The sequence below is a fragment of the Drosophila mojavensis genome, unplaced genomic scaffold (assembly GCF_018153725.1).
Source record: "Drosophila mojavensis isolate 15081-1352.22 unplaced genomic scaffold, ASM1815372v1 contig_74, whole genome shotgun sequence".
NCBI classification, from domain to species: Eukaryota; Metazoa; Arthropoda; class Insecta; order Diptera; family Drosophilidae; genus Drosophila; species Drosophila mojavensis.
This window is the reverse complement of record NW_025318899.1, coordinates 5,130,722-5,157,816: the sequence shown is the minus strand read 5'-3', so window position 1 is coordinate 5,157,816 and position 27,095 is coordinate 5,130,722. Positions and strand designations below refer to the sequence as shown.

At 38.7% G+C, this 27,095-nt stretch overlaps 2 protein-coding genes across 13 annotated transcripts in view; both read right to left on the bottom strand.

Annotated features, from left to right (window-relative positions):
- Positions 1–27,095, bottom strand: part of LOC6581485 (phosphatase and actin regulator 4) — a 148,782-nt gene that overhangs the window by 45,855 nt on the left and 75,832 nt on the right. For 10 of the 12 annotated variants that reach the window (XM_015161863.3, XM_015161860.3, XM_032731239.2 and 7 more), the window contains one exon: positions 26,153–26,680. In XM_015161863.3, coding sequence (XP_015017349.2) covers positions 26,153–26,680 — 528 coding nt within the window. Of the gene's footprint in view, positions 1–18,042; positions 18,665–26,152; positions 26,681–27,095 lie in introns of those variants that run through there. The other 2 variants (XM_015161864.3, XM_015161861.3) reach the window with 2 other exon arrangements.
- Positions 12,188–14,012, bottom strand: LOC6581484 (sodium channel protein Nach). The gene has a single exon (XM_032731243.2). It carries the CDS (start codon positions 13,571–13,573, stop codon positions 12,536–12,538), a length of 1,038 nt encoding a protein of 345 aa, XP_032587134.1. The 5' UTR covers positions 13,574–14,012; the 3' UTR covers positions 12,188–12,535.

Sequence of the window (27,095 nt, the reverse complement as noted above, 5' to 3'; positions counted from 1 at the left end):
TTATGTGCGTCAATGCAACCAGCGTCATTGCCATGGCCAACTGTATGTGTATGTGTGTGTGTGTGTGTGCGTGTCCCTGATGCGAGTCTGTGTGTGTGTGTGTGTGCGTGTCCCTGATGCGAGTCTGTGTCTATGTGTGCGTGTCTGTTGCCTGTTGCACATTTTGGTAAACATATTTTGCGCTGGCCAAAAGCAAAAGAAGTTCCGAGTCTTAATTGAAAAGCAGATCAAAGCGAAAACAACAAATTATGCTTATTACATTATATGTAATTAGTTAAGAAGCATAAACTAAAGACAAATGAAAAGAGAGTGGGAGGCAGAGAGAGGGAGAGAATGAGACTACAAATTAGCCAGCAGCCATTCAGTTACCATTAGCAACGCCTGTAAGCATACAATGCTTTTTATTTATACACAATTAGCTGGCCCTCTCCTGGCACTGCCAGCTCTCTCTCTCTCTCTATCTGTCTCTCCCTCTCTCTCTCTAACTCTGTCGGTCACATTTCAATGCACATAGCGCAAGTTGACTATGTGATGGCAACGCTTCAAAGCCATAACTTGAGCATTTCCATTGGAATGCCTTTTGGCATGCCTCTACTTCTCCTCCGCCTACTTCTTTCAATGCTCGTTCAGCAGATGGCAAGAGAGTATATTGGTTTTGTGAGATTTTATATATAGAATATAGACGGATAAATTGAAGCATCCGAAAAATATACAAAATTCTTCAGCTGTTTCAAGATTTCATAGAACATGAAATATCTTATTTTAGCACGTAAGCTTTACAGATCGACCTATATACCTATAAATAACATTTATATACATTAAGGATAGGTAAATCGCTGAGATATAGAGCAGGATATATGATATATTATGATGTGAGCCACTTGCTACTTTAAAGAGCTATACATGTTATGATCCATCCATTAAGCTATGCTATATCCCATAAAATACCTATAAGCTTGCATTCCTCTCACAGCTTAAACGAGCATTATAAAGTCGTTTACCTTCCACTATCAGCTACTTGCGCGTCTCTCTCTCTCTCTCTCTCTCTCTCTCTCTCTCTCTCTCCCTCTCTTCCACCTCTATCTCTATTTTTTTCAGTCAGTCAGTGCCAATGTCATATCAGGCGACTTCCTGTGTCCCTGTACCTGCCACGCCTCTCAGCTCGCTCAATGCCAACCCGCCGCATTGTCAACACTTCATTGCAGCTCTTTCTCGCCCCACGCCCTCGCCCATTTCTTTCATTCTTTTATTATTTATTTCTGGGTAAACGTTTTTCATTTGCAATCAGACGCTCTGTGTGTGTATTATGTATTTACATTCTCTGACGGGACGTCTGCCAAAAGGATGTGGCCCCAGCACGAAGGTCGTTCATTTAGTTGCCGCTAAAAATAACAATCCGACTCTGTCCCTGGCCATGATTGTGCTTCCTGTCGCATGCAAAGGCCAAGAACTGACAGCAACAACAACAACAACAACAGCTGAAGGGCGGCATAAGTATTACCTATTATTACAGATTATTTGAAGTTTAATGTGCTCTAATCCCTGCATTTGACTAGATATACATATTCCACGTGGGTTTTCTGTGGGTGTTTTCCCACTTAGTTTGTAATGCTTTACCTTTTTGGGTTTTTGCATGGGCGTCTGTCCTTAAGCTAGGTCAATTTGAATTTTTGATATACCTAAAGGTTAACTATGAATGAATAGTTTAAAGAAAACAGTTTATTTCCAGCATCAATGAACTGGGATATAGAGTGTAATTCAGTTTAAATTTGTTATCTTTAGGATGGTGAGACAAACTGTACAATAAGTATTTGTATAGTTAACGATCTATATTTAAAAAATTATATTATAATATTATATTATTTAAGATATAAAAAAAAAATATAAAAAAATATTGAAAAAATTTCCTTTATATATATATAATCAATATATCTATTTTAATTCCTTAACTAGACTCTTAAACTTTAATTAGACTAGACTAGTCTCTACTCCTTCTATATATGTATATAAGTCTGCTAATTGAGAATAGTTTAGATTGTATAAAAATTCTTTAACTATCTATAAAAACGTTATGGTTTATAAAAAGTAATACGCATATTTATAGCAACACTCATATGCCATAAACAAACAACAACAAATTCCTCGGAATGTAAGAGGATTTTGTTGTGGTCAAAAATATCTTTAAACACTTAATTATTAACGACCTTATATGAATGTCAAAATGGAGTCACACAAGGGCGCGTGTGTTAGTTTTCTGTGCGTGTGCGTGTGCGTGTGTGTGTGTGTGTGTGAGTGAAGCACAACAAATAGCCGCAGGCTCAACAAAATTAAGATAATGCCGAATATTGTGCGAAGCTGCAAGTTCACTGGGGACGCAACAACTGCCAAGATACGCAAACGCAGGACCTTCAGGGTCAAATGAATTTGTTTTGCCACAAGAAGGAGAGCAGCAGTAGCAGTAGTAGCAACAATATGACAAATAAAAACAAATATAAATACAGATACAATTTTGTATGTGTGTATGGTTTTTTCTGTTTTTTCTTGTCTTTGGGGTAGTATAGTTTATGAGTTTGCCGACAGTGTGCACAGGATAACGACTGGCCCGAAAATATGCGAGCGAGCAGCCATCCAAAATGCCGGAGAAAGAATGGCGTCCTTCCGTTCCAGTTGCTGTTGTTGTTGTTGTTGTTGTTGTTGTCCTGTCATTGACAAGCCAAAAGCGATGGCAAACAAAGACAACGCCGAATAACAACAGATAGATAGCAACAGACCACAGGCAACAACAACAAAAACAACCACAGCAACGACAACAACAACAACAACAAGGACAACAGCAAAAAGGATGACCGCGGGCTCAAAAATTCCAAGGCAAATGAAAAATAAATACCAGAAAGATACAAAACAACGACAAAAACGACAGCAAATGGCAGCAATGCAATTGAAAATTTTGCGGTAAAAAAAAAAAAACAACAACAACAAAGAATGCACGCAGCATGGATAATACAAAAAGAGAGAGAGAAAGAGAGCGCGCGAGAATTCAACAAACCGCAAATAATAAAAGAATAAAAATATAAAAAAAAAAATACCGTTGCTTACATAATCACAGAAAAAGCAGGCGGCAAGACGATTGGCTGCTGCAGCGGGCTTGAGAGCAGAGGAGGGCAGCGGCGGTGCGAGAGAGAGTGCCCAGCACGTGTTTGTCTCACAGGCAACCTAACTGTATAAATGTACGAGTGTGTTTGTGTGTGAGCAGCCTGCGCCTTGAAGCTGAACTTGTGCTATTCAATGTTTTTACTTGAACTTGAACATAAGCGCGTGCTGGCATGCTCACTCGCTTACTCACATGCCGTCCACACGCTCTATCTCACTCACTCACTCACCCACTCACACACATAGTCACACGTTCGCTCGCTCTCTTTGTATTTTGCACATACGACGCGTGGCACGTGCTTAAAGCTTTTGTGCTTTTCGCGCGCTCTCTTCTGCTGGCGGCTCTCTCACTCTCTCTTAACAACATTTGCTTTATTTTCTTTGCTTTTTTGATGGGCGTCATTAAAAATGCGAGTGACGCAAGTGATAAAAAATTAATGCAAAGAGAGCGGAACAAGAACAACAACATCGACGACAACAGGCAGCAGCCAAAAACTATTTAGCATCTTGATGATAATATTTTTGGGGCCGTAAGTTGAGCGTTTTTTGCATGAAGCTAACAGGTTGAATGGTCCGCCCCTAAAAGGCGACAACACGAAAGTAGATAACAATTAAACTTTGTCCAAAATGGCGTGGCAAATGGTGCAATCTGAAATGGGCGTCTAAGCGACGCTGATGAACTAGACGAATACCCTGTAGGTAACTAAAATTTGTGTCCTGAAGGGAAATTCTTATAGAAGAGATCATATGTGAATTAATATTAGAATTATTGGGAGTGCTTACGGAACTTGGAAATACCCTGTACTTAAATCTTTCACTATTCAATATTTGAGATAATTTTTGATATTTGAAGAGAGGAAACATATGTACATAATATATGATGAGCTCTCTCAGCTTTCCTCAGAAACTTTAACCTTTCAAGTGCTACAATAAAACCTTATTTACTGCCACATCTCGATTTCATTTGCACTACATACTATGTATATACAACCTTAGCCTAGTTTCTGAGAGAAGCCAATATGTTCCCAATTTTAAGTAGTTCCGCTGCGGACATTCGCAATATTCATGAGTTCGGCCTAAAAAACGAAAAGGTGGCCAATAAAAGGAATTGTATGCAAGAGGAAATGAAAGGCGGCGTCGTCTCTGTAAATTGACTAAATTAAATTTTAATAATTAAATGCAGGCGCACAAAGTAGCAGCAACAGCAACAGCAGCAGCAGCAGCAGTTGCCACGCCCACGCCGCCATACAGAAAAAGCCCGCCCACGTGTAAATTTGCATGCGAAATTCGGTTAGGAAAACAGCTTGAGGAGCTCACTTGAAACATGTCGCTGCATAAATAAAATCATTTTAAAACACAATGTTGGCAATGAGTATAATGACGACGACGATGATGATGAGGACGATGATGATGATGATGATGTTGAAGGAAATAGCGAACAGCAGGGCGTCGTCGACTTTGATTGACTACCGAAAACTTGAGCAGCATTTGCATAAGTCCCGAGTCCTCTCAACACAATGGACAATGGCAAAGCAAAGCGGAAAGTGAAAATAGCGAAACCGAAAGACTTAAAGGTTCTAGCTAAAGTTAATGCCACGCTGGGGCGCCCAGCAAGTGGATTATGCAACGAAATCCAACACAGATAAATTATGTATATAAATAGGAAATACACGAATCGCATAGAAGAGCGTAAGTAAATAAATGTTAAGTGCGTAAATAAAAGATTTGAGAGGATTACGTTATTTTAAATTTGTTCCTAGAAGCGGAGGTAAAAGGGGTTTACATTTGGATATGTAAATTTATGCAATATTTGATAGAATATAAAATTTATAAAGATGTTTAGTATATGCAAAATGGTTGAACGTGGAGAGAGCAAATGAAATGACATTTTGGAAAAGGTCATCAAGTTATGGTATAAAGCATTTAGGAGATATGCCCAAGTTATTAAATTATAGGAAAATTTATCGATGGGTCAAATAAATTTATGACTTTATCCTAAACGACATTGTCTAGTTAGTTGGACTATAATTTTACTAGAATTCCATAGTAAAATCATAGAAAAAACTCTATATAAACATAATGAAAACTAAAAGTAAAATTCAGCTTAATGCTAAAATTTAATTGAAGTAACTTTAGTGTGAACAAAGCTAAGGAACATTAAAACAAGTTTAGAATGTGCTAAATCGTTTAATCCAGCTGCCTTTTATTATTATGTGCGGAAAATGGAAGCGGGAACTCGTGCTTAAATATAAAACACGCTCTATAAATTAAGTATTCACTTGGTCGAAAAAATATAGAGAGAGAGAGAGAGCGAGAGAGAGATAGAGAGTGGGAGAAAGGGACAGCGAGGGAGTGAGCAAGAGAGCACACGCAATAAACAAATTAGCCAACCTTGAAATCAGAGTCTGGGCACACTTCCTTTAGCACAGCCAGCGAATCAGATACAAACCAAACCCCACACTTGCCGTCTCACTCACACACACACTCTCCATCTCTGCTTATGCTGTTCTCTATAAATGCGAGACGCCGTAAGTAATTCATTTTTATGAGCTGCTGCTGCTGCTCCAGCTGCATGCCACAAGCGGCACGTGGACTTTCGGACATTTGGCTTTGGCTTTGGCTCTGGGTTTGGCTCTGGCTTTCGAGGTTTTTGGCAGTGAGCTAACGAAAACAAATGTTTATCATTTATAGTTGTGCAATGCAAATGGCTATGAGCCACAAAAACCAAAACCAAAGCCAAAGCCAAGCGAAACCAGCGGAGAAATGTAAACGAGCCACAGACAGACGAAGGTCTCGACCTCCCTCTCCCACTCTCCATCTCTTTCTCTGCCTCTGCACCTGCAGCTTTTCTTTGCCATCTCTGCCACACCCACTGTCATCTACCTCTCTCTCTCACTCTCGCCACGTTCGCTGACAAAAACAATAAACAAATGCGACAAACTGTAAATACAAAGTGTAGATACTTTCGGGCGATTCACATAAATCATTGACAAATGCAGGCAATTGTCAGTTTGTCAAGGCCAAGCAGATAATTAACTTGAAATTGAAATTGAAATAGTCGAGCAATAAAAATACAAACAAAAAAAAAAGAGAGAGAAAGAGACAAAGCATAAATCAAGCGGCGCAAGGACATGCCATTGAACAAATGACAACGGACAAGGGACAAAACACGCTAAATTGTTGCACAAAAATGCGTTGTAATTGCCAAAAATCAAATGGACCCTAATTTAGGTTGACAGCCGACGACAGAGGCACACAGCAGCCGCAGTAATAGGAAGAGGGAAGAGAGTAGAGAGCAAAGCGGAGCAATCGAAAGTCAGTCGAGCGTATAAGACAGCCACATACTCGTTCATGAATTCAAATAAGGGTAGATGTGAGCATATACGACTGCTGCATACTCATTCATGATTTCAAATAAGCGTAGATGTGAGCGGCGAGCATATACGACTGGTGCATACCCGTTCAAGACAGCAATAAGCAGTAGATGTAAGCGACGAGCATATACGCCTATGGTATACTCATTCATGATTTCAAATAGGGGTATATATAACATTTAACTGTTAGCTGACAAGCCCAGCTTCCAAATAGGTTATTTCTTAAAGAATCTAGAGCTATTTATGGGGCTATTTCTTAAGAAATCTAGCGCCATCTATGGGACAAATTAAAATCATTAAGTGAATGTCGCTAGGCTCTATGGATTCTCATATGATAAAGAAAACAATAATATACATATATAGTTTATTAATAGTATTTTCATTTAATATCTATAGATTCATATACCATATATAGGACTATTATAAATATTGTATAAATATAATTTAAAGTCCATCTCTAAACGGGCTGAACAATAAATTTATAACTATATTTATTTAGAATCTAGCTCCACAACAGAGGAACTATGTACATTTGCCGAAGATATAATAATTAATGATATTCTTAGCGTCTTATTGAGAAGAGACAGTGTTGTATAATTTTTTGTAGTGGGATGTTAGTAAACACTAAAATCGTGCTTAGCTCAGGGTAGATGAGATGGCTGTGGTAAAGGGAAAAAAACATTTGGAGAGACTTTGAAGAAGAAAAAAGCCAACAAATGCCGAGGAATAGTATTCTATAAAACTAGAGTATGCACGACTATATAAATTTTTTCAAATTCCAAAAGGAAAATTTGCACTTGCTTTGAATAAAGTTTTGCCTTGCTATTTTAATGAACAAAACTGAAGATTTCAAATAATAAATTTACAAACACATAAAGAGTACACCACATAAAAGTACACCAACAGTAAGCAAGCCAATATACTCGTTTCACTCCCTCAGCAAGTATGTCAAAGGCCACTACAAATTTATTTATGCAAATCGCATGTGTGGCATGTGAGGGCAATGAAACTGCCAGCAAAAGGAGCCCGAAAAATGTCGTATTAGAATTATGCAAATCAGAGAGAGAGAGAGAGAAAGGAAGAGAGGGGATGAGAGAAAGCGAGTCAGCTGAGTGTGTGTGCAACGCATCCTGGGTACGTGTTGGCGTTAGCCTTGAAGCCTTCAGCCTTCAGGAATGCCGCAGCGAATTAGCAAGCAGCCAGCCAGGCAGAGCTCAGCCAGTTAGCCAGTTAGCTAGCCAGCTTTTTAGACGTGGCCATAATTTAGTGGAATGGCTTTGATTAAAGAACAGTTAGCCAAAAAATGCTGTCGAGAGCCAGGCATGCCAGAGCCCAAACTATGTTATTTATATAACTGTGTGTCTGTGTGTATGTGTGTATGTGTGTTTGTGTTTGTTTGTGTGTGTATGTGTGCGTGGCAAGGTGAAGGGCATGTGTGCATGCAACAAAAGAGCACGCCAGCCGCATGTCCTTGCCAGCTTTTGGCCACAAATGGGAATGCGTCTCTTTATGTACGGCTATAGATATTGTACAGCTCCCCCTCTCCCTCTACATATATATAGACTATGAAGAACCCAAAATACGAGGGTCGCTTGTCAATTAAACGAAGGTCAGCTGGGCGTAGCTACACTATTAATTGGCTTAGCATAATAATAGACACGAGGCTTATCGGTGAAGTTTTTCGAATTAGTTTTAATTTGCCACATAATGTGAAATAGAGAGTGGAAGAGATGGGAATAGCATATAATTAAAAGAGAATTAATTAAGGTAGACTAAAGTGAAATGGAAGTGGAATAACGGAAAGTGAAACTTAAAGTTGGCAATGTGAGCAAAATATTGACTAAAATCTGGCAGAGCCCAAGATTTTTGAGGAAGGACTGTCCAAGCATTAAAATATAATAGTAGCATAGACTAGCCTATAATAGTATAATCTCGACTGTGCTAGAATGGGAACTGATTCTAATCTGAGGAAATCTAGACAAGATTCTTTGCGGACCAAAATCATAATGCATTACAAAGAGCGAAAGGAGAAAGAGGAGAAGAATAATAATAAAAAAGTATTCGCTAGAATTGAATCGGAGCTTGGAGACTAGGTCTTCCAGGTTACTATAATTTTATCTAGTCTTGCCTACTCGAAAACTAGTCTAGTTTAGCGTCCGGTAGTCTCCACTGGTCTGCAATAGTCTACACAAGTCTCCAGTAGGCTCTACTGCTATTGTAGAGAAGTTCCATTAGCCTCCACTAGTTTCCACTAGTCTCCACTGCCCCAAAAATAGTCTCCATTTGGATCTACTACTCTCCAATAGATTTCACAACTCTCCTTTAGCCTCTACTCCTCTCCTCATTAGGCTCTACTACTCTTCAATATTTTCCACTACTTTCCATTAGTCTGCACTCCTCTCTACATTGCACTCCAGTGCTCAAAAATAGTTTCCACTACTCTCCACAAGGCTTTAGTCTGATCCACTCTCTGCTCTTCATTTTCTAAATTCAATACTAAGAAACGTCTGTTCCATTCACAATTCCCTCCCTTTCCAATTCACTCGCTCATTACCAACTGCTTGAGCCACCCTCGCGCATAAGAATTGAGCGCTAAATCAAGAAGCAAGAAATCACTTAGGGCCATGACGCGGCCTGATAAGTTGACGGTATTTAAAATTAATGGAGATGTTGGCATTGTTCGAAGCGTTACAGAGCTCCCGACCTACGAGTGGAGGCGGCAAATGGGCGTGGTTGGGCATGCCATTAAAGCACAAATGCTTAACTTGCAATTCTGTGCAACAATGATTTGCCATGATGTGTGGACGCCATTATAAATGATACATATAAATATATATGTATATATACACTTGACAAGGCTCAAGAGCTCGCACGCATTTTATATTAAATTGATTTAGCATAATTTATTTGCGAAAACCGTAAGACTTAGTTAAGCCCCATAAGCAAGAAAGCTTCCCCAGAAGCTTTCTGTGTTTGTAGTACCTAGTGCACCCTGTTGCCAAAGCTTACGCTTGCAAGCTTTCGCAGCTTTTAGTTAACAGCGCTTTAACAGCAGCTGTTAGGCATTTGAATTTGAAATACGTTAAACTCACCCACAACTGTTAGAATTATAATTTAAATGGATTTGACAAGGCCCTGGGAAAACTCACCTGCAATGAGAAAGAAATAGAAAAATACGCATGAAAATTTAATTATTGCACATTTAACGTATAAATCATGAAATTATATGAATTAAAACAGCTGTTATCGGAGCTGAATTATATTTACTGTAGAAATAGTTTGAGAACTCAAATGTATATTCTATGGCAAAGTTTATTAGAAAATATATTATAAAGTATATATTTAATGTATAAAGATATTTTAAGAGAAGTATAATCAATATCATCCGAGTCAAGGAAATCATGAAAAATATCTTACAATTGTTCAGGTTTTTTTTTAAATAAATGTACATAGTTTTTGGTATACGAAGGTATTATTTCATTAAAGTAAAGTAAAGTAAAGTATTTTTTTTTTTTTTTTTCTAATTGATTATTATTTTTTATATATATATTTTTTTATTATTATTTTTTTTTAATTATTTTTTTTTTAATATATTTTTTTTTTTATTATTTTTTTTTTATTTATTTATTTTTTTTTGTATTTTTATTTTATTTATTTATTTTTTTTTTTTTTTCAATATTGTTAAAATTTTCTTTATTATTTTACATGAAAACTTTCGTAAAGTTCCTCTCCGTTTATTAAATATTTTTGTCTCTTTAATTTGTTTGCCGTTTTCATTCGCCTCATAACTTTGGATAAAACTGCATTCGTAATCCCCAATGGACAGAGCAATAAAAATCAGCTATTCACAGGTCATGAGCCACCTGAGAGAACAAAGAGAGGAGCTATCGATTTATGTGCTTAAACCCCGACACACATTCCATCCACATCCGTAAGCCACAGTCATAGCCATATATATATATATGTATTGGACATTAAGTGACCTTTCGAGCGCGTTTTAAAGTGTTTGCCTTAGACAACTTAACCTTGATGCTGATCCGGAATATATACATATATATATATACACATACATATATATATGTACGTATATGTCAGTCACATTTATCTTTCATTTCGCAAGAGGCCATCAATAGAGCAGTCGCGCGTTTCGATTTGCTTTACGCTTCGAGTACCCTCCTCAGCCCAGCTGTGGGCGTGGCTGTCAGCTAGATGAATGTAGATAGACATCCTTATTGAGTGCGTGTGTGAGCGCTGTTGACAAGTGCGAGGCGACGTTGTGACCAAGGCTCAGATAAATCAAAACTAATTTCATTTGCTGTCGCATATGGCGTATGCGTGATATTTATTAAACGTGCATACCAGAAGAGAGAGAGAGAGTGAGAGAGAGAAGGAGAGAGTGCACAAATCACATGCCTAATTGCTGCCAGTTGTACCACAGTCGATACACCATAAAGTAGACCAGCTCCACGCCGCTAATGAACGAGCAGCCAATGCAAACGCTCAACACGCCCCCGACGTTAGCTAAACGGAATTTCGTACTCAATTAGCTGATGCTAAGGCAGCGGCTCGATGGCAACTCACACAGCAGCTGGTACCACTTGTAGAGTCCGTCCTGCTGATAAACTGGCACACGTTGTCCATCATAGCTAATGCTCACTGTACTCTCCAATCGGTCCACGTAGCCGGTCAAACTCTTGCGCAGCTCGTAGCGCCAATCATTGCAAGCGGGCAGGCATTCCGCACAGCTCCAAGGCGACCAGCTGGCTGTTAGAGACAAACAGAGGAGAGAGATAGAGGGAGAGAGCTGAGGCTATGATGAAGGCTCAAGGCTCTTGAGAGCCGCGAGATATTTGACATTTGTACCTAATTAAGCAGGCAAAGCCCCTAATTGACTCACAAAATTTGTGTCTGTTAATAGAACTGCTTACAGTTATCCGCACTGTTATACAGCATGTGTTATTTTAATTATGTTAATTTCAAAATGTTAAAATCAACGTTATCGGGTAGATTTGATACTTATATGCTAAGGTACAGTTTAATTTGTCATTGCTACGATTTTGGACAACATCATAAAATATTCAGTTACAAACATTAGAGTCTAGGTAAATGTTATTTATTTTTGGTACATGGCAAATGCCATACTAAATTTTAAAATTTGAAGATCCGATTGTCTTCTGAACTACATTTCTAGCTCTGAATAGATTATCTGATGCCACTTGCCTCTCTCTATTACTAATTTTAGCAAGATATCAAGAGTTTTGGTACATGACAGAGACTTAAGTACATGGTAAAAATTCAATCTTCAGCTGTTGCTTGGAAGTATCACTAAAGTCGATGGGGAATTAAGAATTTCGGTATATGATTTTGGTACATTATCTTTTCTCTTCCTATGAAGCATCTTCTGATTATATAAAATTGTTTTTGTTAACATTAGACTTGAGATCTGATGAATCGAAAAGCATTGGATATAAGCTATGTCTTGTTTCCATGCAATATAGTTTCCTAATATTTCTAACACACTTTTAAATAGATATTTCATGTAATTAGTCGATCACGAATATTTTCTATAATATATACTATACTATTCTATATACTTTAAACTATAATACTGTACTATACTATATATTTTAATCTATAATACTATACTATACTATATACTATACTTTTTCAATGCCTGCCTAGATATTGTGCCTGGTAAAGGTTGGCAAAGGCAAAAAAGAAACCTTAAATAGACATAGAAAAAAACACCATATGCCAGCTACTATCAACGCTGTTTGTGGCCAACAAATGAATGGAAGTAGCTGCAGTTAGGCTCAACTGCTAACAGTTTCTCTCTACATACCTAATTAAGAACTACTACTCAGCCAACGCCAACCATCTCTGAGCCTCTACCTCACCAACTCAACACATGGCCCGCCACATCCAACTACAATGCCCACATTAAAGACTTTCGGTCATTGCCATAATAAAACCTTTCTTATTGACCATAAACCCAGTCTGCTGCTATAATGTTAGCTCTCTGTTAATATCCTTTGTGACTGCTTACCCTCCACCGACTGCAGACATGCCGTTTGTGCCAAATTACAGTAGCTCACGTTCTCCAGCTGACCATCGGTCGAGGCCAGGTCGTAGACAAACGGTGCGCAGTTGCAGGCAGCAACGGTGCTGCGTAGGCGACACTGGGGCAAGCACTGCACCAGATGGTCAGCTTCCTCGGGAAAATGACAGCCACGCTGGGTCAAGGGATAATCACGTAGCTGGGGATCGGCTTTCAAATGGAGCGGGCGTAAATGCAGAGCTGAGGACTCGCCAGGTGCGAGCGTGGCTCGGCCCAGCCAGCCAGGCAGATGCAGGCTGAAGGCAGTGCTGAAGCCAGGACGCGGCATGTGGAAATCATCAGCATGGGAGGCATTCAAACGCAGCCTCAGAGCATCGGAGATGCGGTCTGTGCGCTGCAGGACACAGCAGCTGCCCTCAAGTCTGGGCGTTAGCCGAAAGAGCTCGGAGCAATTGCTGGCAACTCCATCCACGTGGCAGCTGAGCAGCAAACTCTCGCAGCTGGGCGACAAATGCAGCAGCTGCCTGCGCACATCCAGAGGCCAGAGAGCAGCCAACGCAGCCTGCAGCTCAGCCGCTGCCGTAGCTGAGACGGCCAAAGGATAAAAGTAGCCAGCGAGCAGCTGCAGCTGTTTAAGCCAATCCGCTCTAGACTTTCCGTTAGTCAACGCCAGCTGCTCGGCAAATGCCTCCAGGCGCTGGCGACTCAACTTGTTCGCACTGCAAATGCTTAGAGCAGGAAACGGCAACGACTCCACCGACTCGAAGCTCGCCTCGGACAAGGACGTCACTGTGGGCCTGGCCAAGAACTGCAACAGCGTCGTACATACCACAAATGTGGCCGCCGCGATGCCCGTGGCTATGAAAAGGAACCAGAAGATGCGCTGATACGGCCGCCGACGAATAAAGTAGAGCAAGCCGAAGCCATTCAGGCTCGTCTTCTTGAAGAACTCGACGAGCGTCTTGCGAAAGGCCCTCTTCAGCCGAGACATTTCAATGGAACTGAAGCCACATCCTGGCCAACGACTGTCTCTCGAAACTCATTCAACTAGGCTCGCGCTATCAGATGCACAGAACATGGTCGACAATAATTATTCCCCGGATGGGCATATAAATTACTGTAATTATCGCGTGCCACGACAAGTGTCGAGTAATGTAAATATTTTCACATGCCACAGCACATGAAATTATAATTGTATCCACAGAGCGAAGGCGATTTTTATGTTAAGCGTGCAGAGCCTCGACAGACTTCCACTACTTACATCAAATATGTATATTCAGTCAATTTCAGTCAACCTTACGTAGACTTCTTACATTTTTTATAAACGCCACTAAAAATATTCCCTTTATGCTGCTATCAGTAAATTGATTTTACTTTACTTAAATTGCTTTATTTTATTTTACTTTTTAATTTGAATTTATAATTTTTTTTTTATTCATTTATTACTTTTTTTTATTTTATTTTTTTTTTTAATTTAATATTTTTTTTTGTTTTTATACTAAATATTTATATTTATTTATTTTTTCTTATATTAAATATTTCCATTTATTTATTTTCCTTCATTTTTTGTAACTAAATAATTCTACCTATTTTTTTTTTTTTTTTTTTTTACTTATTGATTTATTATATTATTATTATTATTTTTTTCATTATTTATTTGTTTAGTATATTTTTTGTGTTATATATTTTTATAGTTTTTTTTTTTTTTTAATTATTATTATATATTTTTATTGTATTTGTTATCATATATTTATCAACTTAATTTCTTTTTTTTATTATATTTTCTTTTATTATATATATTTTTAACATTTTTTGTTTTTCTAATATAAGTTTATCTTAATAAATTAATTAATTTATTTTATTTTTTTATTTATTATTATTTTATTTTAGTTTTATTATATTTATTTTATTTTATTACCATTTATATTTTAGTTTACTTATGTTTTTAAATTTTTATTATTATTCTTTTAATCTCTAATTTTCCTATTATTTAATTTTCATTTTTAGTAAATATTATTTTTAGTATCGCCTTAAACGCAGCTCAAGTACTTCATAAGATTTGCGTGCTTAGTTAAATTACATTTAATTCAACAAGTGGGCGGTTCATTTAAGGCAAAGTCCACATAAAGTTTGCAAAGTTTTTGTGTGCGACAAGCAACACATGCAAACGAAACTAACTCAAACGCAGAGGCGGCATAACGAGCAGCACATATGCATACTGAGTCCAGAGGCGGAGAGAACAGAGACACATACAGATACACTTATAGTTACAACTACAGTAACAGTTACATATACAATTACAGCTACAGCTACAACTACATCTACATCTCACAATCTAACGAGCTTTAGCGTCAATTTAGCGCACAGCCAGAGAGCAACTTGCTAATGCGGCATTGCATATTAATAGAAAGCCAAGAGAAGCTGACTAACGAAAATTCTATAATTGCTACAGCGAATATTGAATACTCTCTAATAAAAAGAAGCAGAAAAGAAAACGTAGATAATTCATGTGGATTTTTGTACTCTGTGCAGAAAATCAAATTGATTCGCTTTATGGCATCATCAAAAACAAATTCGATAAGCTATCTCAACCATAAACCGAACTAAATACAATATATATGGAGGAATACGCAAGAGAATTATGGGGGTCTATAGTAGAGCTGAATGCTGTTTATAAATAATATATAAATGAATTAAATTTAATCACACCTAACAGAAGTTAAATTAAATTTTAAAATAAATCAAGTTAAATTTTAAAATAAATCAGCCAGAATGAAAGCGACATATATCGATAACGATAAATGGTGATCATCAAATAATTATCCATCACAATTACTACTAGCTAACAGAGTAATCGATAGCAATAACAAAACTATCGATGCAAATAATTGCTGAATTGAAAACAAAATAAATAAAAATAAAAATAAAGTTTTATAGACTAACTTTGGCTATTTAATTTAATTTAATTTTTTATTTTTGAACTTTGTAAATTTATATAAGTTTACAAAAGTTTCTAAAACTGCTCAACGATACCCCAGTTCAATAAGAGAGTGTGTGTGTGTGAGAGAGGAAGATAGAGAGAGAGAGATAGAGCAACAGCATTATATCACCCAGTCGAACCGAAGTAAAACCTTTTAGCTACAACAAAATCGCAACGCATTGCTTCAACAACTGAGGCAAACAACAGCAACAACAACACAGCGACAAGTGTGCTATAAATTCCAATAAAAATACACACACACACACACACACATGGAAGACACACATGCATGCACACACATATGAATAGAAATCCAATCGACGCCCACAGAAAAATAATTTCCGGTTCAATTAAACGCTTGTTTATTTATTTATTTATTTATGCGCTCCCACAGGCGGTTGAGCAAGTTAGACAGAGAGAGAGAGAGAGATAGTGAGAGAGAGGGGGAGATAGAGTGACAGACTGAGACAGAGAAGAGCAGGGGATGCTGGGGGTGTTGCTGTGGTTGTCTGACGTTTTTGACTGTGGATACAATTTTCATTTGCATTTGTTATTTAATTGTGGGCAGCTAAAAATTGGCACCAATTTGTTTATGAATGAAAGAAATTTGAGAGATGAAAGAGAGGGAGATAGAAAACGAAAGTGAGTGAGACAGCGAGATAGACAGAGCTAGGGGCCATTGTGCAACGTTAATCTTGTCAAAGGAAATGCCTTGAGGAGCGCTGGCAGCATTATATGAGGACTAAAGCACTTAGAAAGAGACAGACAGTGAGCGAGAGAGGTAGATAGTGAGTGTGTGCATAGTGTGATCCTGTTAACCGCAAAATGATTGCATACTTTAATGGGCAGAGCACTTAGCGCCGCTTGTCAGCTGCTGCTGCACTTTGCACCACTAGACCCACTCTCCACACTCTACTCCTCCTTCTCACCCCCCTCCCCACTCTCTCTCTCTCTTTCGCTCTTTCGCTCTCTGTGTCACACGCTTCCTGCGTTAGGCAGCATGCGGATGCTGCAAATTGCAATTGAATCAAACTAACTCACAGCAAGGAGCGGAGCGGTCCGCGTGCTGCGGGCTTGAGTTTCGCAAACATGCAAATGTGAAAGGTTAAGGGCTGCAATGCGTGCCGCAGCTGCAGCATGCTCGCGATGAGTGTGTGTGTGCCACAATTTGCGGCACAGCGACATTGCGACCATATAAAAAGCTGTTAATGTAAGACGCTGCTGAAATTTGTATGCCCCAAACAGTTTAATGTAATATTTGTAAAAATAAAAAATAAAATACAAAATTACGTTAAAGTGTATGCACTGAGAGAAGAGGCAAAGTTGTTTGCTAAGAATTGAATTGAATTGAATTGAATAAAGAATAATTAAGATAATGATTGAGCAATTTATAAATAAATAAAGAATAATTAAGATAATGATTGAGCTATTTATAAATAAATAAAGAATAATTCAGATAATAATTGAGCAGCTTATAAAAAAATAAAAAAAATTTTAGCGATAAATATATTGTATTATATATTATTTCACAAATAAAATGTGAATTAATTATATATTAATTATATATTATATATATATTATATATATATAATATATTAACTAAAATTATAAGTTTATTTATTACTTCTTAAAACTATAAGACTCCAATTGCATGACCCTAAAAATTCTTTAACTTAGGTTTAAAAACAAGCTACATGCATCATGCATAACTGTAAAGGGCCGCAGCTAGCTTGGCAGCTTATTAAGCTCACATAACAAATCGCTAGAAAAGTGCAAAAGACAACAGAAAAAATCACTTTGCACTCAAAAGGCTGTCGAGCAATACACATACGCACACACACACGCAGACACACATATGCACTCAAAAATCCTTTAAGCGTCGACAGCAAGAAATGGCGAAGAAAACATACACGCACACGCACACACACACACACTAAAATGTAACGGGCAAGGCAAGGCAAGGCAAAGGCAAAGGCAAATCTCATGCATTTTGCACTCAAAGAGATTTTACAGGGCAATAAAAAAGGCGACGCTGCCTGCCTGCCTGTTGTCACGAAGCTGCGCTGCTATAAAAACTGTTAACTAACAGTGCGAATAGTTTGCCATAAACAGCGAGTGACAGTGAGAGAGAGAGAGAGAGAGCGCGCGCCAGAGAGCATAAGTGTTGGCACGTGCGCATGCACGATAACTTTGTGACGTTGTTTAATGACGTTTTGCATGCGAAGAATGCGAAAGTGCGTAAAAGGCAAAACAATAAAGTGGAAGAAGAAGAAGACGCAGCAACAGCAGCAGCAACAACAAAGCTAATGAGCGGAAGGAAACGCGATGCCAACGCATAAATGAGAGTTGACAAATGATAAAATGAGAGAGGGAAAGCGAGATCAGAGACAGGGCGTGAGAGCGAGTGTCCGTGTGTGTCGGTGTGGCATAACTGTTAACAAACATACACTCACATACACACACACAAGAGTTTTACATACCTTTGAAACAAGCACAACCCATGATGTAGCCCATCATCAGCGTGGCTTTGAGGTCGCTTTTAACGTTCCTGTTCTGGTTGTTGTTTAACTTGATATTTTTGTTGTTTTGTGTCTTTGCTTTACAGTTAGAATTGGTGAAGTTTGTTTCATCAATTAACGGCAGTTATGAGAATGTGGTAGCGAGTCCTTGCGCCGCCTCTCATCTATTTGTGACCGGCTCTAACCGGTTTTTAACGCTTGCGGCCTTATCACACATTCAAGATGCAAGTTGTGCGTACGTATGTTTGTACATATGTATGTATGTTTGTTTGTATATACATGAGTGCGTGGCCCCTTTTGAAGTATGTGTGTTTATTATTTATTTATTTATTTTTTATTATTGTTGATTGTGATGACAAACATTGATTTACACTTGACTTTATCACATATTCTGCTGCTACTTCTGCTTCTTCTTTAAGTGCTGATTTCACGTTTTGGTTTAGTTTGATTATCACTGATTGCTGCAGATTCTATGTTATATCATTTATTGAAAATTTACGCCCTTCGTTGATTTCACTCGTTGTTGCTATTTATTTTTTTCTTTGTGCGTTAGTTTTATTTTTGTTTTGTTTTTACTTTTAAATTTATTAAACTGATTGTGCTTGAGTTTTGTTGGTGTTTTTTGTTTTTTTTATTTATTTACAATATCACAAAACGAATATCTGAACATATGGATGAATTTAATTTTTATTAATGCGTCGAACTCAGAAGAAATTTGTTTATTTAAAAACGCTTTTTATGCAATATTAATCGGGTGATTTAGAGCTGTCTATAAATAGCAATTGCATTCGAGAGCATTTGGCATGTGGGTGGCAAACAAAATAAACAAATTTTAAGAAATTTGTGTGTTTAAAGTAGCTCAAGATCAAACACTTTTCAATTCAGTAATAATTTATGAGAATTAATGATAATTCGCATTTTTAAGCTGAGAACTGAAACACTTTACATTAGTTTTGTAGAGAATCGAACTGCTAATAGTTGAATACGAAGCTTTGAAAGCCTTTTGAAAACACGTGTTGTATACGTAATATTCTTGTAGCCAAGAATTACTTTGAACAGCTTGCAAGCATTTGAAATGAACAATACAACATCATTTTAATGCCAAACACAAAATTAATCTTGATAGAATAATAGTAGAATAATCATAAAAGCTCCATAGCAAATGCCTGCAAGCACATTAAAGCTTTTCGAAGAGTAACGCTGACAGCTCAATTAACATTCCTGAGTCGGATACTTCTAATCCCAAGCCACAGACATTTAACAATATTCTGTCAACTCGAATGCCTCCAGGGGACACGCATCGTCATCAATATTCTTAAAGCTGGTGTCATTCCGTTTGAGCCGCGTCACAATTTAAGCGAAAGTCCCACAAAAGTCAGCCGACACACTTTCTCAGACCAAAAATCGTTCGACTGCTGGCGGAATGAGGCGACACATGCCGAGAGAGCTGAGCAACACCAGCCAGAGACCAGAGCCGCGTATGACAGACACTTGGGCTTAACTGGCGCACAGCCCCAAAACCAAATTGATAAAGATTATAATCCGAAAGTCAACGCGCCAGGCACGACATGGAACCGAGTGGATCGAGCGAGGGCCAGAGATGCGGCAGCTGCATTGATAGCTGCCACATTGAAGCCGGCACAAAATTCAATTCAAATATTTTAATTCATTGCGAGACGACAAGAATCGAAAATTGAATTGAATCGAAACCGGGACGGGGCAGCGGAGAGGTTGGGGCGAGTGAAAGGTTTCAACACAAAGGCGAAATCAACAACAAACGAGAATTGAATACCGGAAGCTGCAACGCGACAAATTTAGCGGCAATTGTACATAATTAAAAAAGAAAAAAGACGAGAAAAAAAAAACAACAACAGACAAGCGAAAATGCCTCGCGAGACATTCGCATCAAGTATACGCCACCATAAAGGCAAACATCAAATGCGAGCAGAGCATTATAATTGATGGCCAGGCGCCCACCATCAAGAATTCCAGCACCGGATCTTCAGCTACAAACTGTCTCAGGGGAGGGAGCAGCTACCCCCCCACAGCGCCCTAGAGGTCACTAGCACAGCAGCAGGAGAGAGAAAGAGAGAGAGAGAGAGATAGACAGAGAGTAGCACAAGTGTTGAGACATTGACATTGTCATTTTTTCGACTTTTATGGCGTCTTAAAAATGTATCTCGAAAATATGGAAGCAAAGAGTAGGAGAAAAAAAAAACCAGAGAGATATATATAACATGTGGGCAGCACAGTTTTAATTGAGGCAAACGAAACGAGAGACGAGCTGGGGGGCAAAGGCAAGCGCAACACATTTAATGAAACAGTGTGCACAAGAGAGTCGACCAAGAGATACTCTACAAAAGAAATGAGCCTTTAACTCTACAAAAATAAGCTTGTAAATGTCTGAGAAAGAAGAACGAAGGAGAATAAGAAAGTTAAGTTTAAGTTAATATATAAATAAGATTAAAATGAAAGCGAAAATTTTGTTTTATTAAATTATTACACAAGATATTATTATTAATTTATGAAAATTGACTTTGCAGCAAAATGAGTTAGCAACATTGTTAACAAAACTAGGTCAAAGTGATATTATAAATTAGTGATATCAGAGGAGTTTAAGCCACTTTTACTATCATCTAAACTCGCTCGTCGCAGTGCTTTATCTTATCTGATTAAGAGCTGCTACTTGCAGCTAATATACCTTCACGGCGATTTAAACCTAGAGTATCGATGTGAAAAAATGAAAAACACTTTATGTCAGTCCGGAAATTCGGGCTGTGTTTACACAAAAAACACAAATAAAAAAAAAAATAAAAAAAAAAGCTAAGCGAAAAACAATAAATCGAAATTCGAACAGTGAGTAAAATGTTAATTAATGAACAGAGATAGAGAGAGACAGAGATAGATATACATAAAGAGGGAGAAAGAGAGAGGGAGAGAGAGAGAGAGATAGAGAGAGTGAGCTTTGGTTAAATGAATAAACACAGTGTGAACAGCCGAACTATTTGTTAAACAAATTGGACTGAAGTGAGGGAGAGGATATACAGTCAGGAAACTGGTCAAGTGGAACGTAACGCCGGCCAAAACAGGTCAAAAAAAAGAAACCCCAAAGGAGGCAACATAGAGTGGAGGAAATATAAACGACAAACGGCGAACGGATGTCGCCTCAGCGCTGATTACGAGCCAATGACATGCAAAGCTCGAGGAGTGGCCGCCACAGAGGACAGCCACACACACAGGACATGACCCGCCTCCCACTCCCGCCCCCTCTCCCTCTCTCTCGCTCTATTAGGCTATTGACTTCGACTAAGGTGAACAATATACACGCCCAGCTAGACATTTTAATTAGCAAATTAAATGCAAAATGCGCAGGGGGCAGACGCAACACCAAAATCGATTCATAATCATCAGCAACAACAATAACAATAACTACAACAACAGGCATAAATAAATGTAGCTTTGCCACCAATTTGGTCATTCATCATTTAAAGCCCAAATACCTGGCCCAAACCAATTGGCAAACAACTTTAAAGGCCAAGTTAACTGCTACCTAATGATGGCTTTGTCTGTTCTCTATGATTTCCAATCGAAACTTATCAAAGACTGAAACATTTTGTTGCTGTGGGCTGCCCTAATTGCCAGATTGGCTGCTAATGACTAAGCTCTACGAGATAGGCCAAACCAAGCCACATTCAAGACAACCAAAAATGTCTATATTATCTTATACCCTGGCCAAAGGCGAACAGATTTCATAGCTCACATAATTCTTAACTTATCTAAAAGAAATCTGTACTTAACTTTAGTTTTTACTTTTATAGGATATCTTCAGCTTCAATAATTTATTAGTTAATTCTCTACAGCATTCATGATTCAGCAATTTAACTTTAATTATGTGTGTATTTATCTTTAATTATTGCTTATCTTTTTACAAAAAAGAAACAATAAACAAAAACTTTTACTGAGCCCTGCATAAAAGAGTTGAAAGTTTCCTTAGAACCCTTGAAGCTGTTTAACACAATTGATAAACCGTTATACAGAAGTTTTCATGCAACTTAAAGATATATAGAATATTTAAAGTAAATGACACATTAGAAAAGTAGCTTAGAAAATACTACTATACACAATGTTATATATATTGAAAACTGTAATATATACTTAAAATTTGTATACCCTGACAAACAAATTCTTTTCCACCATATATACCCTTTAAATATACACACATATATTACAGGGTAACATTATTGAATTGTTTGTTAAGCAAGGCAATTGCATACACAAGCACACACAAACACACGCACACATAGACAAAGATTACGTGAGCTAAGAATTCTCCTCTATCTGCACTCCACTCATTCCACTTTCCAATTGGAATAATAACACAACAGACTTCAGGTAGCTGCCGCGTCTAATTGCATTATCTCAACTGTGGGCGTCTCACGATGACTCAATTAGTCATTATATATAGATATATATGTATATATGTACATTTATAACGGAGGAGCACTTATCTGGTGGCATGAGGTGTAGCGACTTAATAAAATTTTCTATGGAGAAGCGCCGACAATAAAAATATCATATATTAATAGATTACGATGCGACACGAGCGGAAATCAAAGCATAAAAAAAAAAAAGAAAACCAGACAAAAATACAGAGAGAGTAGGACTTTTCAATAAAAGCAAATAAACACTGAACACAAATAAAGACAGCAAGGAACTAAGTTGCAAGTGTCCAGAGGATGGGTAAGCGAGGCGCTTTACAACACTGAACGAATTGCTAACCTAGCACAATACGAACAGATGGCAGATGAAGCGAAAAGAATACAGAAATTGCAATGTTTATTATTATGATGATTAAAATGCAGAGGAAATTCTCAGAAAAAATACACCACCACCCACACGGGAACACACACTCGTACATATGTATATATCATAAATACACATACATATAGGCAGTTGCATTGGCATCTCGAACAATGACGAAATCGCAGCGAAAGAGAAGTAGCAGCAAAAAAAAAAAAAGGTAGACGACCTCAGGGATGCAGCGCGGCCAACACACTCACAGGAAAACAAATACAATTCTTACTCATCCGCACACAGACACACACACAAGCATTTTCAAGCTTTCCTACACAATTTCGTATAAATAATTAAAAATCAGTTCCAATAACCATTATTTATAAATATTTCAGGAATACAAATTCTAGCGAAAAATTAGCCACAGTCTGCTGAGCTTTGTTTTCGGCTAACTTTTTTTTTTTTCCACACTCAATACAAAACAATGCCAGCGAGAGAGTAAACCCGCGCTCTCTAGCGAAATTGCCGGAGAGCCGAACCAAACGCAGCGAATATCAAAAGCATAAGGCAACGCGCAGCAAGGATGTCTGCGAGTGCAAGCGAGAGAGAGAGCGCGCCCAATGGTAGGCAACAATTTGCTGCTTCCTCTTGCTGCCGCTGCGTATGCGTAATGTGAGCAGAGCAGGCGGCGGCGAAAACCAGAACCAAAAGTAGAATGACGGCAAATTAAAGTTCGTTCGCTGTGAGCGCTGCAGCAAACACACAAAACAAAACTCGAAAAAGAAATAGCAGAGCCTAGCGCCCACCTACCTCTCTCCCTGTCTGTCCCACTCTGCATAGCGAAAACCAGGCTACCAACTACTTCAAACAAACACACACACACACGCACATATGCATATTAAAAATGCTATTGCGTGCCTGCTTTTAATTCGCCGCCGTTGCCTTGCTTTGACTGCGTCCCTCTCGCTCATACTCCGCCCGCTGTTGCATTTTACACTGAAATTCCTTTTAGCTGAAATATTTGTATTGCGCTTTGTGACGACGCTCGTCAAACCAAAACAAGAGGAAATATTTTGAGCACGTTTCGCTTGTGCCGTTAGTTCAGCTTGCCGCATTGTTTGTTTTTGTTACGTTAGTTATATATACACATACATATATATTTATTGTTATTATTATTGTTATTTTTGCCTTTTCTCTGTTTTGTTTTCGAGGGTGGTTTATTTTTGTGGTCAGTGCTGTTGCTGTTACTGACAAAAGCTCAAATGTAATTGCATTTTTTTACATTACGCTGACAATGCAGTTTAATTTTTCTTCGCCTATTTTTATAGTTGAAATATAAGAAGCATAGAACAAAGCTGAGAGGCAATTTAAAGTTTATAAAACAACTTTCCAAACAATTTAATAGCTTTGAAAAAGTTTCGAAATTTAATTCGTATAAGTAGCACAGCCGGTAAAATGCGAACTCTTCCAAACAACCGTTATATTGCCAACAGCTTCAACTTGGGATTATGCACAAGCAAAAAGCGCCCAGCTAAATGGCTTATAAATATTGCAGCTATCAAATATTACATATTTTATCGTGTAAAATTGTTGTCTTAGCACACACACACACGCGAGAACACAAGACACTCACACACACGCACACTTATGTAGACGAGAGGCGAGCGAGAGAGAGCGTTAGATACGATACTTTACAACAAATATTTGACTTGCATAGTAAACACAATTATAAATATTTGCGCATATTTGCAGTGTAATTTTTTTGTATATATATTTGTTTTCTTAATTTATTTTTCTTTTCTTTTCATTTAGTTCTAACGCGACGACAAAAACAGACACTGCTCTAGCGGACTGCGTTTTAATGTTAACTGAACATAGGAAACGGCAGAGCCGACAGAGCAGCGAGCAGCGAAACGATTTGCCATAAAAATGCGACGCCGTCCAGCTAGCCGAAAAGCCAACAACAAAAACGACGCAGTGGCGTACAATAAAAAGTAACAGTGAGAGAGTGCGCGCTCTCTCTCTCACTCTCTAACTCTCTTCAACTGTCTGGCGCTCAGCGAAACAAGTGCCAAATAAACAAAAGCACAAAACGTGCGCGCTGAGAGAGCGGCAACGGCAACCGCAACGACAACGACAACAGTGACGGCGGCGAAGAGAGCACGACGCATGCAAGCACATGCCGGCTGCAATCGTCGCCCCGGCAGCAGCATCAAATACAAAACAAACACGAAACGCAATGCCGTAAAGCTTCAAGCGCACTGAAGAATTTTTTTTCGACAGTCATCAAATATATGTTTGCATGCTCATTATGAATGCGCAAGCGAGAGGGAGACAGTATGAACTTACGGCGAGTTAGAATACATAAATGTCAAGTGCAAAAGCACGCCAGATATGCCGTTTTGTTTACCATTCAAAATAGCCACGACTATCCACAAACTTCCCCTTCTCGCTCTTCGCCCATCAAAGCATTTGCTTGGGGTTTGTTTAACATTTTATCTGCCTTTTTGGCAAACTGCCGCAATTGCTGACAACGACAACAACTAGAACAACGACAGTTGCTGTAGCCGGGAATAACGGCAAAATAAATACATGTGACTTTACAAGTTGAAAGGGCAAGCGAGTGAGTGAGGGAGTGAGAGAGGGAGAGGGGCACAGCTTAACTGCGCGTTAACCCGACTGAAATTGGCTTAAAGCGCGTCATATTTACGACTCGCCCTGTTGTTGTCTGTGTGTAATTGAGTTTTAGCACAGCACTTGAAAGTAGGCAACGGTATTTATGGCTAATCGTGGCAGCCCCAAAGTATGCAATGCTTGCGGGTGGCAACAAATCTGTCTGAGGAGACGGAATGTAATTGGGATTTCCCAGTTATTTATAAGTTGCCTTTTACTTTAAAGTTGGATGATTCATTGTAGAAATAAAATGTAAAATATATGAAAAATTGTCCTCATTATTCCACATGAAGCTCGCCAAAGACTTGTTTAAAAATTTAATAATATTTATCAAAATAATAAAAACAATAACAATACAATTTGTAATTATATTAATTCCATTGAAAACTTCATCATAAAGCGCATTGTGCCCAACAAAGGCAACAGAATCTTTTCAATTCTGTGCAAAAACTTTTCATGAATTGTTCTTCCCGCTTTTCCAATTACAGCGAACCTTTTTCCCCCAACAATAGTTGCAAATTGCAAATGCAACAATCAAAATGTCGAAGTTCCCAGCCCATCCACCTCCCACCCACCACCAGGAATATGAAGTTTGCTGACTTACCGTTATTATTGCTGATGGCGAATCGCTGCTGCAGCTGCTGTGCCAGCGCCTGATGATGCTGAGCGAGCGGCGTCAATGGCGGCGGCTGCTGCTGCTGCTGCTGCTGCCCCTGCTGACCCACGCTCAGTTGCTGTGGTGCCGACTGCGAGTGTGGCACGCCGCCACTCAATGAGGATGTGTCCGAGGAGCCATCTCCTCCGCCGCCGCCTCCTCCTCCTCCTCCACCACCATTGGCCATGGAATTCTGTTGATTGAGGCTGGCGCCATTGAGCATGGAATTTGCATTGAACTGTTGCACGGATATTGAGCTGGCCACGCCCCCGCCCACCAATTGCTGCTGCTGTTGCTGCTGCTGCTGCAATTGTTGCTGCTGCTGTTGCTGTTGTTGCTGTGTGAGCAACGCATTGTTGGCGCTGCCATAGGTGGTGGCATTAATGGAATTGTTGGCTTGATTTATGGAATTATTGTGGACGGCTGAGAGTAGAGAGCCATTCGCAGTGGCTCCACTATTATAGTACGACTCCTCGCCTGCAAGAGGGAGAGAGAGAAAGAGAGGGGCAGATAGTGAGAGATTTAGTTAGTAAAAGCTTGTAGTCATTCATAAATGCGATAAGCTTTGGCCTGTTCGCTTAAAAGCTCTTTCATTCAGCTCAGCTTTCACCTTTTACAAGGCAAACTTTCGCCGTGCAGCGCCATCTATGAGCGAGCGGCGGCACAAAGCTTGACTGGGCTAAGCTATAAAAACTTGAGGTAGGTTCGAGAGTTTTTACTATTTTCTGCTTTTCTTTCTCTCATCGATTTGGAATGCATTTGGCGTCTCTGGCTGACGGCTTCTTCGTTTCGCATTGACAATTAGCTGCCGTTGATTAATTACCAAACAGCAGAGAATGTTGGCGACGTCCCCAAAGACAGACAGCTGGACAGCCATAGCGACAACGGATTG